At 39.3% G+C, this 14,617-nt stretch overlaps 2 protein-coding genes across 2 annotated transcripts; both read right to left on the minus strand.

The window, feature by feature from the left end:
* Positions 1-52: 52 nt before the first annotated feature.
* BEWA_054640 (conserved hypothetical protein) lies at positions 53-471 on the minus strand (the record flags this gene model as incomplete). Its single annotated transcript, XM_004832803.1, has 2 exons — positions 53-354; positions 390-471. The coding sequence occupies 2 exons, from the start codon at positions 469-471 to the stop codon at positions 53-55; spliced, it is 384 nt and encodes a 127-aa protein (XP_004832860.1).
* Positions 472-697: 226 nt separating this feature from the next.
* On the minus strand, positions 698-14,511 carry BEWA_054650 (ATPase family member protein; the record flags this gene model as incomplete). Its single annotated transcript, XM_004832804.1, has 5 exons — positions 698-728; positions 770-875; positions 911-1,530; positions 1,564-2,257; positions 2,382-14,511. The coding sequence occupies 5 exons, from the start codon at positions 14,509-14,511 to the stop codon at positions 698-700; spliced, it is 13,581 nt and encodes a 4,526-aa protein (XP_004832861.1).
* Positions 14,512-14,617: the final 106 nt, after the last annotated feature.

Raw genomic sequence — 14,617 nt, forward strand, 5'->3', positions numbered from 1 at the left:
TTGTGCGATTGATGGCGGCTAGTCTCCGTGCAAAAACCTTTACTGAAGAACCTTAAAACTCTTGATTTACTGTGACATTGGTAGGGTCGCAGTTTGCCTGGATATCCTGAAAGGACAAATCCTCCTGGTTAAGGCAACGGGCATATGGCTGTTCCTTTTTGTTGTAGAGGATCACATCCTGAGGGTTGCACGGACATGCCCAGGGGTAGTCATCATTCTCTGGGAACATAAAGTTGTAGTAGGCTCCAATGTTTCCTCCGCCGTAGTTTTCCTTCTTCTTGCCGTCCATTCCTCTGGTGAGGATGCTCATGGCTGTGCTCAGAGGGTCACCCTTTTCCGCGAAACTGACATCCCCTGCAGAGTCGTGTTTGTCTCGCTTCTCAACTTACTGGTGGACGAATTGTTGCCATACCTTTGGCCTTTGCCGGCGACCAGACTGGCCAGGGCGAATATTACGAATATCTTGCACATTTTCCCGTGCGAAGCGTCAAATATCACTCTTTTGTATCAATTTATCCAAAATGTAAATATAGCGACGAGTAGTGGCTCTGGTACCGCCGGTATTGACGAGAATCCAAATCCAGCGAGTAAAATGTGCTTAAAACGCAAAGATTATAAAAACAAGAATTAAAGCTGCATTTATACGGGCATTGGTGCCTAATGTGTTGCGATGTTGGTCGCACTCGGGAGCATAATCTCAGTACTTGTCAGAAAGGGCGAACCATTGTCTGTATGAGCTCGTTATATTGGCAAATAGGACAATACAAACCTGAGAAGGTCGGTGATTATGTTTGGTAGCTTTGCGATATCGTGAATTATAGCGTAATACGGAAAGGGGAAATTCTGGAAGAAGGTCTCCACCTTCATCTTGCCATCTGAAGGATACTGTGAGTATAACAAGCATTCTTACTTATGTTTGTGACTTGCTTCATCTGTAGAATCGACTTTTGGCCCTGGGTAATGGGATCTAATATCACAAGCAGAGGTACTACTCCGCTGCCAATGATCGATTGGATCCACGGCTGAGCCTTTGTTTTGTTGAATTTCCCATCGGAAATGATGATTAGAATTCGTTTACTCTTGTCTATAATATCGCTTGAGGTCAAAACAAACTTTAGGAGCTGAGGAAGACCAGTTTCATGAGAGTCTCGGGTCTCCTCATCAAAGGTCATTTTGTCCAAAACTTTAAATGGTTCCATGGTTCCCCTTGTATCCAAGAGTATTTCGGGTGGGTATCCTCCGAATTTACAAACAGTAAGGTCTCCAACATCGAGTTTGGATAATGCCTCGTAAATTGAAACGAGCGATTTTAGTGCAAGTGTTCCCGCATTCGAGTTCGCCATACTCTTGCTATTGTCAATGGCTATAAATATGCAATAATCCCTCTTGCTAGGCTTTGTTCTCCTTAGCCAAATTTTGTCCCTCTGGTAGTTTGATGCGATGAATGTCATTAGTTTCTTGATTGAAATTCTCTTTCCAGTTTTATAATCGCCCTGCATTGAACCGCTCTTTGTGGGCTCCAGAATTATTCTATAGCGTATGCATAATTGTAGGAAAACAAACCTCATTTGTTCACAAAGTGTAGTTGATACAACTGCAGTTTCTTCCTGGTACTGTTTCCATGTACCCTGAGAATCCCCTTGCAGTGGTTGGTCCTGGCTCTCCATATTCTCAAATTCAAATGGTACAGTGTCAGACTGCAAAGAGCCACGACTCACTCCACTAGTGTCAATCTCCATTTCCTCTAGTGCATCTTGAGTAAATGCTCTGTCCGTTGGATGGTCAAGACGATTTTCTGCCTTTTCCGTCTGTTTGTCCGCACTGAAACTTTTATCTCCAGTTTCCTTGTTTTGTACTGCTTCAACACTCTTCTCTTGGCCAAAATTAACATCCATATCATCCTGATTTGCGGATCCAGTTCCACCTGGAGCAAGTCCCTGTAATTCTCCATCTTGGTCGAATTCATCAACGTTTCCGTCCTTATCTTCTTCACCCTGTTCTCCAACGGGTTCGGAAACTCCTCGTTTCCGCAAATCGTTGGCATTTTCCATACCACTCCTTTCTCCAAACATCTTGTCCATCATGTTGAAAAAGGAATCAACTTGGTCATTACGTTTCAAACTATCACCACTATTGGCCCATGAAGCTTCATATTCTGAAGCGCCTGAACCTATGCGTTCTTCGTTCTCCTCACTTCCCATAATTTGTCCAGATTCTCCTTGTACTCCATATGGAACACTAGAATAGTCCCGTTTACCTAAAGTATTTTGTATACATAAATTGTAAAGTAATCCCTCAGATTTTACCCTACTCGAGAAAATATCAGGAATCAATGGCCTCTTGTTATCATCATTGGGATAATGTAAATTAATGTGCATTACCTGTTTCTTGTCTTGTAGCCTCTTGTTCATTCGCGACATCTCCTTGGTCATCATTTTGTGCAAACTCTGTGTTTTCTTCCGACTCCTCGTTTTCTCTATTTTCGTCTCCTCCTTCCTCCTTTTCCATTTCTTCATTCTGTTCACCGCCATCACCATCATCACCTTCAAATTCCATCTCGTAATTTACGTCTTCCGTTTGTTCATCTTTACCGTGTTCATATTCATTCTTTATATTCTCGTCGTCACCATCTCTGTCCTCTTCTTGTAAATCGCCCACATCGTCGAGACCCTCCCCGGAATCATCTTGGCCGCTCTCTCTTTCCTCTCCTCCGGGACCAGATTCGTCGGTAATTTTTTCTCCTTCAGCCTCACCTCCTCCTTCCTCCTTTTCCATTTCTTCATTCTGTTCACCGCCATCACCATCATCACCTTCAAATTCCATCTCGTAATTTACGTCTTCCGTTTGTTCATCTTTACCGTGTTCATATTCATTCTTTATATTCTCGTCGTCACCATCTCTGTCCTCTTCTTGTACGTCAAATTCTTCGCCTTCAAAATCAATGTCCATGTCTAAATTAGGACCGTCCTTATCGACATTTTGAGGAACGTCCTTGTCTTTATTATCAAATGCGTTATCATCGTATTCGACATCTTCTGAAATATTCTTCATTGCTGTTCCATCGTCTAATCCAGTTCCAGGAGTCCACTGATCAGTAGAATCTCCATTATTCTCCTCCTTTACTGGTTTAACGTGTGCGATGGATTCGATGAACAAAGTCAAGTAGAGGCATTCTAGAGGGATATGCAGAGGCTGCTCAGGTGCCACATCCTTATGTTTTGTGACTTCAGAATAAAAGGAATTGAGTATTGAATCTAATATTTTAACACCATTTTCAAGTTTTCCCGACATAAACGCTGCTTTAATGCGCAAAAGATTTGTTTTTAGCTCAAGGACCCAAGAGTTTCGCACTGGAATATTTTTTAGGCCATCTAAAAATAGTCTGTATTCGGGAGAAGTCAAAATGAATTGCTTAAACTCTGGTTCTGGAACATTTGCGTCTCTGATTCCAACTGAATGTAGCTGCATTAATCCCTCGTAAACTTCATCTACAAGCGTGAATAATGTTCTCAAGTCTAAACTAGAGGCCTGACGAACATCTCCGGAGCTCATGATCTCGTTTGCGTATTTTTCGGACTCTTGAAATTTCCTGGCCTTTTGAGCTTGATTAATTTCCTCCTGAGCCCTTGCAAACATAAAGGCAAGGTATCCCAAAAGTCGAAGGTCAATGTTCTTTTTAAAGTTTGCGGCCTTTTCATCCTTCAAAACGGCGTTAAGATTGCGCAAAATGTGCAAACTCTCCATAATGTATGATGAATTATCAGTATGTTCCATCGTTTCTTTTCCAAAGTCTATCCAGCTCATAACATTGTCCTTGTAAGGTAAACTTTTAAAACCCATTTCCGATAATACGTCGCATACATTGCTAGAAATACGAGTGCATTGTAGTCTAGTAATTGTATTTTTGTTTTCTTGAACATATTCTACATTTTCACGCAAAATTGAGATGAGCTTTGATTCAGAAGTTAAAACTTTACTTGGTTTTGGTCCTTCTAGAATCTTTTCATTATACAAAAGTGTAAATGGCTGTCTTATTGTTTGATCAAATCTTCTAATTTCATTCGTAACTTGATCCTTTTGCTTCTCAATCGATTCTCTAATTGAAACATAATCTTGTCCACTCCTTTTTACAGTCTTTATAATTTCCAAAACTTTCAAGTTTGTTTCCTTTTTTATTTCATCAATCTTCTCATTTACAATTGGTTCCCAGTGCATTAAAAATTGCTGCATATTAGCAAGGACTGATCGCATGGTCTGTTCACTAGAAATTGTGGAATCCTTGAAAAGTGAAGCTGTAGCCTTGACCATTTTAAGAATTGGTGAAAAATGTGCAATAGGTGAAGATGTGACAAATTGCAGTATTTCCTCTATACATGACTCTACGGTTGATGATTCAAAAATGCTGCTACACATTTCAACAAAAAATGATAGAGATGCATAAGCCTCATTCTCACATGTCTCTAGTCGTGAAAGCACTAAAGATTGCCACTCGCCAAGTTCCTTTTCTCTCAACCCTATGACTTTATTCTGAATTTCTTCGCTAAAACTCTTTAGAGATATCTTCGAGTGAGCAATATAGTTCCACCCTTCCATCTTTGCTAAAAGCACCTCCAGCATTGTTGTGAGAACAGACTGCGTGACCGTTTCCACCTTCATTTTTGTTATCGACTGTATAACCTTTTCCACATCACCGAGCTGAGGATTATCCGTGAATTCTGCTTCTAGTTCCTTTACTCTTTGTTTGATCTCCGCAATAATCTTCCAGGCATCCAAAGTTAGATTTGTATTACAAGAGTTATAGAATGAGGAGTCACAAGTGCCGCCATAATTTACACACTCTGAATAACCAAAGGCGGACGATGATTTTGCCATTATTGCTCTAGATATCAAGGATCTATCCGGCTGCATGCAATCTACACCAAGAGATAGAGACAAGGAAAATACAGCATTTATTACATCTCTTCTCAATTTCTCTGGAGAACCACAAGGATCCTTGTTTAGAATTGATACCAACAACTTATTAATGCGTTTTTCATCGATATTTCCCGTCTCTTTTGATCCATCATCTTCCTCCTTGTGTTCGCCTTCAAATTCATCCTTTAAAACTGCAATAACTCTTTCATTGTTTGGGAACAGTTCAAAAACTCCAGAATCTATACTCTTTCTGGCATTTTGCAAAGATTTTTGAAAGAGTGAAAGTTTTATGGAGATAGCACTATCCTCAACCTGTTTGTCCACCATACCAGAGAGCAGAGTAAAGAGATATTTTAGGGGTTCTAACGAGATTGTAATGAGATAGTCAACGTTAAACAGGGCATAAAAGTGCAAGAGACATGTGGAAAATGTGTAAATATTAATCTTTCCTTCATTCTTGGAGTAATGAACAGTTAGTGCAACAAGCTCCTGTAAGTTTAGCCTCATGAGTGGATTGTATGGAAATGAGAAGGCAGATTCTAGACTTGCCTTGGATATGGACGATAGCTTTTTCATCTCATAATCATTGCCACTTCTCAATATGACAGAAAACACAATGGAATGTAGAGCTAGAAGAACTGGTTTGAGAATCTCCCCAAAGAAAAGATATTTTTTTTCAAGGTACCTTGAAAAGTTTCCGATAGACTCAATTAAGGATTTACCACGCTCAGTACGTTGCAGAACAGCCGTAAATTTTTCTACATCGGTTCTAAAATCGTAAATTAACCTCAGGCTATCTTTGCATACGAATTCTTGTGGAAGATCCATTGCAAGGTCTGTAGCAAACCTGAGCGGGAATCTTTTTCCACTTATACATTGCGCAAGTTCATCGATATACTTTTCAAAAACCATGAGCTTTGTGGACTCTCCATCCGCTAGCGAATCAAGCATGGCAAAGTTTTTGTACATGTCCTCCAAACTTTCCTTTTCTGCAACTCTGTAGTCGTGCATGTATTTTTCTTCAATACAGTCAAGAAGGATATCCAGATTTGGCAGCTCCAAGAGGATGTACAGACAAGACATTTCCCACAAGTCACAAATTAGAGACTCGTCCTGCAAAATCCCCTCCAATAGTTTTAATATTTTTTCAACAATAAAGGCTGATTTGTGTGGGTTGTCCTTAACTTTGTGCATTTCAGAAAATGTCTCGCAAGCTTGGCGATGATAAACGGCCTTGACAATTGATTCAAGATCTAAAGTAAACACCTTGCGTATATGAGGAGAGATGTAAAGTAGGAGAGAAAATACATTACTCCAGCATGTGGGATCAACAAGCGTCGAATTTAATATGGACTCCAATGCTTTTACTCTCTTTACATTTTCCACAAGATTTGGAATGCCATTTTCCAAAGAAATATTACTCCAAAAATTGATAACCTCAAGGGAATCTGTATTATCGAGTGAAAGCTGATTGTCTACCCGTACATGTTCCATCCTCATTTTTTTATCACAAATAAGGTCGGACATGTATTTAAGTGGATCCACAGTACTAAATGTGTGACCGAGTTGCTGTATGAGAAGCGTGCAGGCCTCCAAATTTATTTGGTTTGCAATATTTTTGTCAGTTGTGCGGAGAGCAATTATGATGTTGATAAGGAGAATAAGTGATGATGTTGGAATGTCATGTTGAATTTGTACATACAAGCGCAATATTTCCATTGCGTATTCGTGTACGCTGGATCCATGGAATTTGTCCGAAAGATGAAGATGCTGGACAAGGGAATTCAAAAACCAAAGTTTTTTATTAAAGAATTTGACCAAGTTTGTGCGTTCACACTCTACGCTATATGTTTCCAGTTTAAAGGGTAGTGGACATTTTTGAATTTGGCCCTCGAGGTAAGCTACCCTCAAATTTATAAATTGCTCCAAATCTCCTAGTTCATATTTGGTAGAATTTTCAGAAATACCGTGTGAAAAAAGTCCTAAACGCAAAAACTCCATGTTAACGTCATCAGTAGTGTACAGGGAGGGACCAATTATCATATCAACGGAAAGATCGGGTCTTGATTTTCCACCAAAAACAGATTCTATAACGTGTCCTATTGTAACAGGCGCAATACTCTTTATACACAAGAGATGGTCCAGGTATCCTAATTTATCCACCTTTTCTGGGTCCATAGAACGTATGTCTAGTGATGAGTTTGGGAAATTTTCAGCAATGCGAACAAGCTTCCCACTTGTAATCATATTGAGAAATTGGATGGCTCTAATATTTTGCCACTTGTCATTTACAAATTCTTGATAGAAGCCTATGAACTCCTCCGTTTTTACCGTATTTAAAAAGTTGTTGTTCGGATCAACTATTGATTTTAAAAGTTCAAAACGCTTTGGGGAATCATTGCCAGAGGATCTCCAAAGGAACCACAAGAGTGAATAAGCATGTGATTCCAGAGAAATTTTGGCAAGACAAGCTTCTCTAAAGAGCAGGCATTCAAAATCGGTCCAACATGTGGAAAGGTAGTTTATTACAAGTTGAAGCTTTTGAATATTTTGTGAAAAATGCTCCATATATGTACAAGACAAGGACAAAATTTCTTCCGGGAGATTATAAAATGTATTCTTTAAACCTGTAACTAAATCATTGTCCCACAGAGCCCATTTTTTTAAAAATGTCAAGGATATATTATATTCTGAAGAATTGCAAAGCGTCTTTATGGTACCAAACGTAAGAGACATTACTAGAGCTTCTTCAATCGTACACCTTTTAATACTCAAAACTATGCGTACACCGTCTAATAGCATAGATAGCGATATATGCCTTGTACAGTCTAATCCCATTATGCCTCGTACGACTTTTATATATCCCATTTCATTTTTATCATAAAGCGATTTCAGTATTGTATGTGCGTTCACATTAATCTCTAGGCAACGGTTTCTAAAAGCCTTTGATATTCTTCCCACTAACGTTTCATCGGCAATCATGAAAATTCTAAAATCCTTGTGAGGAATCACAACTCTGTTCTGTCCGGACTCATTTAAAACAATCTGCCCATTCTCTTCTAACAACGAGTTCAATCTATCGAGTATTGCAGGATTGGCATCTTGTATCCTACGTAGGAGGACCCATTCTCCCCTTTCAATGGCTCTAATAAGCGGACTGTCAACCCATTTAAAGTTGCCTGCCTCCAACTTTGAGTTTTCAAGAGAATTATTTAGGGTACGTAGTTTTTCAGCTATAACAAATTCATCGCTGTCCATAGGAATTAAATCATCTGAACTAGAGAGAATACCTAAAAATTTATCTACGGATTCTGTTTCTACCAATGTCTTGATAATTTGTGGATTAGATTCGATATGCTTTGGGACAAGAATGTCTAAAATGTTCTCCATACACCGTTTTGCATCATTGCATATAGATGTACGACTGGTTTGTTCAAAACAACCTATAATGTCAGTTAAATCAGAACTAGGAAAAATTGGAATTTCGACGAGAGTTTTACCATTAATTTGGGCAAATTTACGAATTGTTGATACCTTACCAGATTGGGACGGTCCAGTTACTAGTATCGGAGTATAAAGTTTGACAGAGTGGGCAAGAGAATTTAAGACGTTCCATTGACTAAACATCCATATGGTTTCTCCATGGGAGACACTTGGAGCACTTGTGCCTTCAATCAAATATTCCTCTTTTGTGTATGAATTAAAAGAATCTGGAAAGTGATGGGCTTCAATAGCCCTGAAACATTCTGCACTATGGAGCCTGGAAAGTACTGTAAGGTGGAATACTCTATTAAAATCATTGCTAGGAATTCCCTTTTCAAGGGCACCGCAGAACCGCATGCAATCTCTCAAATTCCATTCCCACTGAGAAAGCGCAAGTTCAGATTTAAATTTGTGAAACAGAGTGACAATTTTGCTCACATGGTCTCTGGATATTCCAGGATATTTAGAGGCTAATATAGTACAATAATCATCAAATTCGAGTTTATCAACGTAAATCTTTGTGAAGCGGTTTAAAAATGACTTTGGCAAAAACTTTCTACCATTTCCGTGTATAGCGGGGTTTTGCGATGCAAACAATCTAAAACAATTGGCACATTTGACAAATCTATTTAGTTCCGGAATAAATGTTTCTCTTCTGTGATCCAGTAGAGCATTCAAACCTTCGAGGATCTGCTGACTTGCTAGATTTAACTCGTCGAGAATGATCCAGTATCCATTCTCAACTGCATCCAACAACGGTCCATTATGCCATAAAAACTGCCATTTTCCATCAACCATGCAAGGTAAATCAGAACCGAAAAGATCAATGATATCTGTATGCTCAGACAAATTGATCCTTACAAGTTTAATTCCAAGTATTTGTGCGATTGCATTAACTGATGCAGTTTTACCTACACCCGGACTACCCTCTAGCAAAACAGGTCTATTTACCCTCAAAGCTCTCAAAATCTTTCCCAAAATTCCCAAACTTGTTTTAGACTCCAAACTGAACCCCGGGGGGTTATTTGACATTTCTGGATTTAAGGCCCTCAGCTCGTTCCATATCCACTGAGAATCTACAAAGTGTCTCTCTAATTCTTCTGGTAACACATTGTTATATCTAGATATGATTGATACGATGTTGTCGAAGGATAGAGGAGGATTTGCATAACTGTCGAGAAATGAAACATAAAGTCCGTGTATAAACGATTCTACTGTTTCAGATTGCGCATGTGATGAGTTCATGGAAGCGGAATCTCTTGCAATATATTCACTCCAAGAAATTAGATCACGAAGGGTTAGCTTAGATTCGCTACAATTTCTGATAATATCCACCATGGAGTGAATTATCCAGTCGGAAAAGTCTCCATAGTATTTTACAATACTTTTTACAGTTGAAAAATCATCAAACTTTAATTCTGGGATATAAATTTGTGTAAATCTATTTAGCAATGCCGGACTTAGTTCACGCTTTCCGTAATCACCTCCTGGGTTCATGGTAGCCAAAAACCTAAAATTTGCACTTGCATGCAAAACCTTTAGTGTTTCACCACCGGCCTCTGGGATAGAAAGGGTACTCTCCATTTCAAGTGCAGAGTTCATCTTTTCCAGTACAGCATCATCGGCTAATGAAATTTCATCTGCAAGGAACCATTCTCCCTCAATTAGGCAGGTTGAAAGAGGACCATAAACCCACTCGAACAGAGCATTATTCATGGCCTTTCTTGCTTCTCCCAAAAGTTTTAGTACTGATAAATCCGGATCATAATCTACCTTTTGACGCTTTGGACGATTCTCAGACTCAACATTCGTCTGTCCATTAATGAGGTGACTAATTAGTTTAACGACTCCATCAAACTCCTCCTTATCAATTTCACTTGTTTTTTTACTCAAAAGACTCTTTAGATAATAAGCAACGTCGTCTATTGTGTTTGAATCATCCAAGTTTGGAAGGTGGTCAATTGCCTTTTCTATAAACTCGTGGAACCTGGAATTTCTTGTAGGTCTAAACCCTCCGATAAAATCAGAGGCTTCTGTGTTCTTGTGGCAATTTAAAATATTGAGCCTTCTTCCAGAAAGTTTTGCTATAAGTTGGCAAATTGTTGTTTTACCAATACCAGTCTCTCCAACAAGTAATACCGGTTCCTTGTTATCCAGGGCTCGCAGTATAAGAGCCATCACACGATCAGTAACGGAATCAAACCATGTAAAATTGTAAATGCTCGATAGTCCAACTCTATCCAATCCATGAAGAGCGAGAAACCTGTTTAGACACTCATCACTCTTAAAATCTATGCAGAGAGGAATAACCTTTCCTGATTTAGAAGGGCAATTTTTCTCTATACTCTCTTTTACAATCTGCTTCTCGCTTTCATTTCGCAACTTTTCAGCTATGATACACCATCCATAATAAGAAAGACCGGAATCATCCTGTGATACTCTGTTGGCCCATTTTATCAAATCACGCAATGTTATTAATGCATTTGCCTTTTCGAAAATCATAGAATTTATGGAACACTGGCTAAGACTTTCGTAGACTTTTACAATCTTTTGTGATCTAGACATTGCGATTTTGCAGCGCTTATGTAGTATCAACTCTAGATCACTTGGAGAAACTGCTTCGACATAAATCTGCACAAAACGATTGCAAAACGCTCTGGAAAGCTGTTTTCGCCCTCCATATACACTATTTGCAGGATTTTGAGTGGCAAAAATCATAAACTCTGGGTGACATTTTATTACCTCTCGAGTTTCTGGTATGTAAATTTCTCTATTATCATCCAGTATTCTATTTAAAGCTTCCAAAATTTGGCTTGGAGCAAGATTTAGTTCGTCAAGTATTAACCAGTGCCCATATTTCATGGCATTTACAACAACTCCATAGTTAAAGGTGAGTTTTGAGGAGTTTGAATCAAAAACAAATTGTCCAATATATTCAGAAATTTCGGTATGTTCATGGTTGTTGACTCTAACACATTTGTGACCAGTAATATTACAAAGATATTGAACAAGGGAGGTTTTTCCTGCAGCTGTAGGACCTTCCAAGAGTATTGGAACCCTCTGTCCACTCAAGATCCTGGACAATTTTCTAACATGCTTGCGGATATTTGGAGTCACTATAAAGGAGTCTGATTCAATAATTGGTTCATCACCCTTTTTAATCCAATATCCCTCAACCTTGACATAGTCACCGTGTACCTCTTCTGAGATTGACTTTGCAGAAGGAAGCACAGCCTCCATTTTTTCTAGAGACCGCGGACCCAGTGAAGAGCAAAAACATGCCAATAACGCATCGTTAACCGCTTCATGTGGATTCTTTATTGGTTTAAAATCACGATTTAGGACATTTTTCGTGTAGTGGATTGCCCTTACAAAATTACGAAGAGTAAAGGTTGGGGTTTTATAGGAACCATCTTCTAACTCTCCCTTTTTACACATTTCATTAACCTTGACATAAAAGTTACAAATCTCGCTAATTGGAATATTGCGAGCCGAATTCTCAACATGGGAAGAAGCAACTAGGGATAAATCTTCAAAGGAGGTAACCTGATCCACAAATATCTCCGTAAACCTACACTTAAAACTCTCTGGTAACTCCTTCTTACCACTGGAATAAGTCAGAATATCTCCACTCTTTATTATAGGGGGGTTCATGCATGCGAAGATGCGGAAATTTGGATGAATGTTTACAACCTTATTTCCGCACTCGTACAACTCAAATTTTGTGCTCTTGTTTGCAACTATTCCATTCAACCTTTGCAACAACTCACAAGGGGCAAGATTAATCTCATCCAAAAGTATCCAGTATCCATTTTTCATAGCCTCCACCAAAATACCATCTTCAAATCTAAACTTTAATTCCAAAGAATCTGCCTGGACCTTTGCCTTGTACTTTTCCATGACAGCTAATCTATCTGCAGGTAGCTCCTTTAATGGTTTTACCAGGTAGTTGAGGGCAAAGGGGTACCTAGTATGATCCTCCGAACCCATCATGTTGCATTTATTTCTCAAATCAAGAATTTCTTCTTGTAATGACCCAAGAACAGAGTTTGCCATGTTTCCCAATGAAATTGCCATTGTCTTCAAGAACCTATTAAATATGCGGTGTGTATACAAATCTACAAGGTGATCGAATAGCAAAAACATAACGTCGTCCAGTTGACAAGTTCGCAGATGTAAACGTAGCGTTTCCATAAATAGCCATCTAGAAGAGTCTACAATATTGTCTGGAAAGAAATTTCCAACTAAATCTGATGATTCGGATTGTTCATTAAAAACATAGACCAGAAGTTTGTTACCAGTTGCCTTTGCAAAGCTCTGAACAATTGCTGTCTTGCCGGTTCCTGTATCACCAACGAGCAAAACAGGTTCATTGGCTCTATAGCAAGATGATAGGAGGGATGAAACCTTTAAATGTATGGACGTATTTCTCCCTAGTCCCTTTTCAAGTTTTACAATCTCATCGAGCGATTTTGGATACATGTCAAAACGTCGAGCAAATTTTGTCAAGAGTCCAAACTTTGTTTCATTACACGTTATTCCAGCCAAAAAGATAGTATAGAATGTTTCTATGATGAAAGATTTTATGGTTGAAGAAATGTAGCCCTTGAAGGTGTATTCACTATTTTGTAGGCGTTTAAATACCTTGAAAATATCAGAAACTCTCAAAGTGCGGTGTTGTTCCAACTCGTTGCGGAGCTCATAAATTGAATGGATGAGCGTATTCGAAATTTGTTCGAGCTTTGAATAGTTTTTTCTTGCAATGGACAAAATGTCTTCCAAGGACGGAGTCGGAATTTCCACAGCCGGCAAAGACCCAAATCTATCATCTGCCACATTGCAAGTTACAAAGATTGCAAATTTTTCGTGGGCATAAACAGTCTCACTTAGTTCCGGTATAAACAATTCACCGTTGGCAGAAACATCGTGAACCAGAAACGCAATGCTATCCGAAAGTTCAGAGTCAAAAATTAGCCATCTTCCCTCCTTCATAGCCACTGATATTATTCCATAATTAAAAACAAATTCTCCGACATTTTCTGTGCATATCCAATTTCCAACCAGGGTCTTTACATCCGTGGTATCATCCGTATAAATGTGATTTATGGAATCGATGGAGACGCCAACTCTATTGGCGAGTTCTTTGATGTAAAAGCTCTTGCTGCATTCTCCGACAATCATCTGTCCCACGCTAACGTCAAGTCCGTAGAGCATTTTGCAGAGTACATCTTCAGAATAACCCAAAGCTACGTAGGAGTCACTAACAACCACGTTATTTGACCTCTTGTAAGAGACTCTATCCCGTATTCTAACCAAGTTTGGGGCTAAATCCAAATGTGCTTCATTTAATGTAATGTACAATTCAGTCAGTGGTGACCTTAAATGTCCAAATTTGGGATGCAAGTGATCAAGACTGCATTTCTTTCCGGCGCAAAGCACCAGGTACTTGGCCATTTCTCCAACGTCTCCGTCCTTTCCAGAGAGTTGGACTAGAGATGACAATTGGGATGTTGCAACTACATTTGTTAGATGGGCAAGCAATGTCAACTTGCTGACAAGAACCCTTGGGTCATTCACAGACAAAAGAGTCTCATTTATCAGCGGTATAACCTTGCTTAGACCATTTAATACGCTCCTTGCCTTTCTCTTTAGCCGAGAATCTCCGACGAGGGACTTGGAAAGTGCAATTTTCTCCAACACTAGGCCATCGTTCGAGGAGTAATTTTCAAAAATCTCCAAAATCCCAGAGAGAGCGACATCCGGAGACGCCCGGACGATAATCAGCGCTGTTGAAGGATGCAACAGGCATGAATGGACGATGAATTGGAGTCCATTTCTCAGCTGCGTTGTAGAAACCGCGTCATCGGCGGTAAGATTTGCTATAAATTCTATTATACAACTTTTAAATGCGTTTGTGTTGTAGAAAGTGTTCCCTAAAACGTTTAAAATGCCACAAAGGTCCGTATGGCCTTTGCCGGGACTGCCAGAGGCCACAAAAGCTTTAAATTTGCCTAAAACTGTCGTATTATTAATAAAGGTACCGTCTTCCAGACCAGAATGGATATCTTTGGCCACTCGGCTGAGACGTTCGGCGATCAGCGCACGCTCATCCATCTTGGCGTAGGACTACGCGATTTCCAACACAATTGACGTCCAAAGTACCATTTTATAAATCCCACCTACAATGGACTGGAAGACTAAATTAAAAATGGAGGGAAGA

This window comes from Theileria equi (assembly GCF_000342415.1).
Source record: "Theileria equi strain WA chromosome 4 map unlocalized gcontig_1105316255039, whole genome shotgun sequence".
NCBI lineage: Eukaryota > Apicomplexa > Aconoidasida > Piroplasmida > Theileriidae > Theileria > Theileria equi.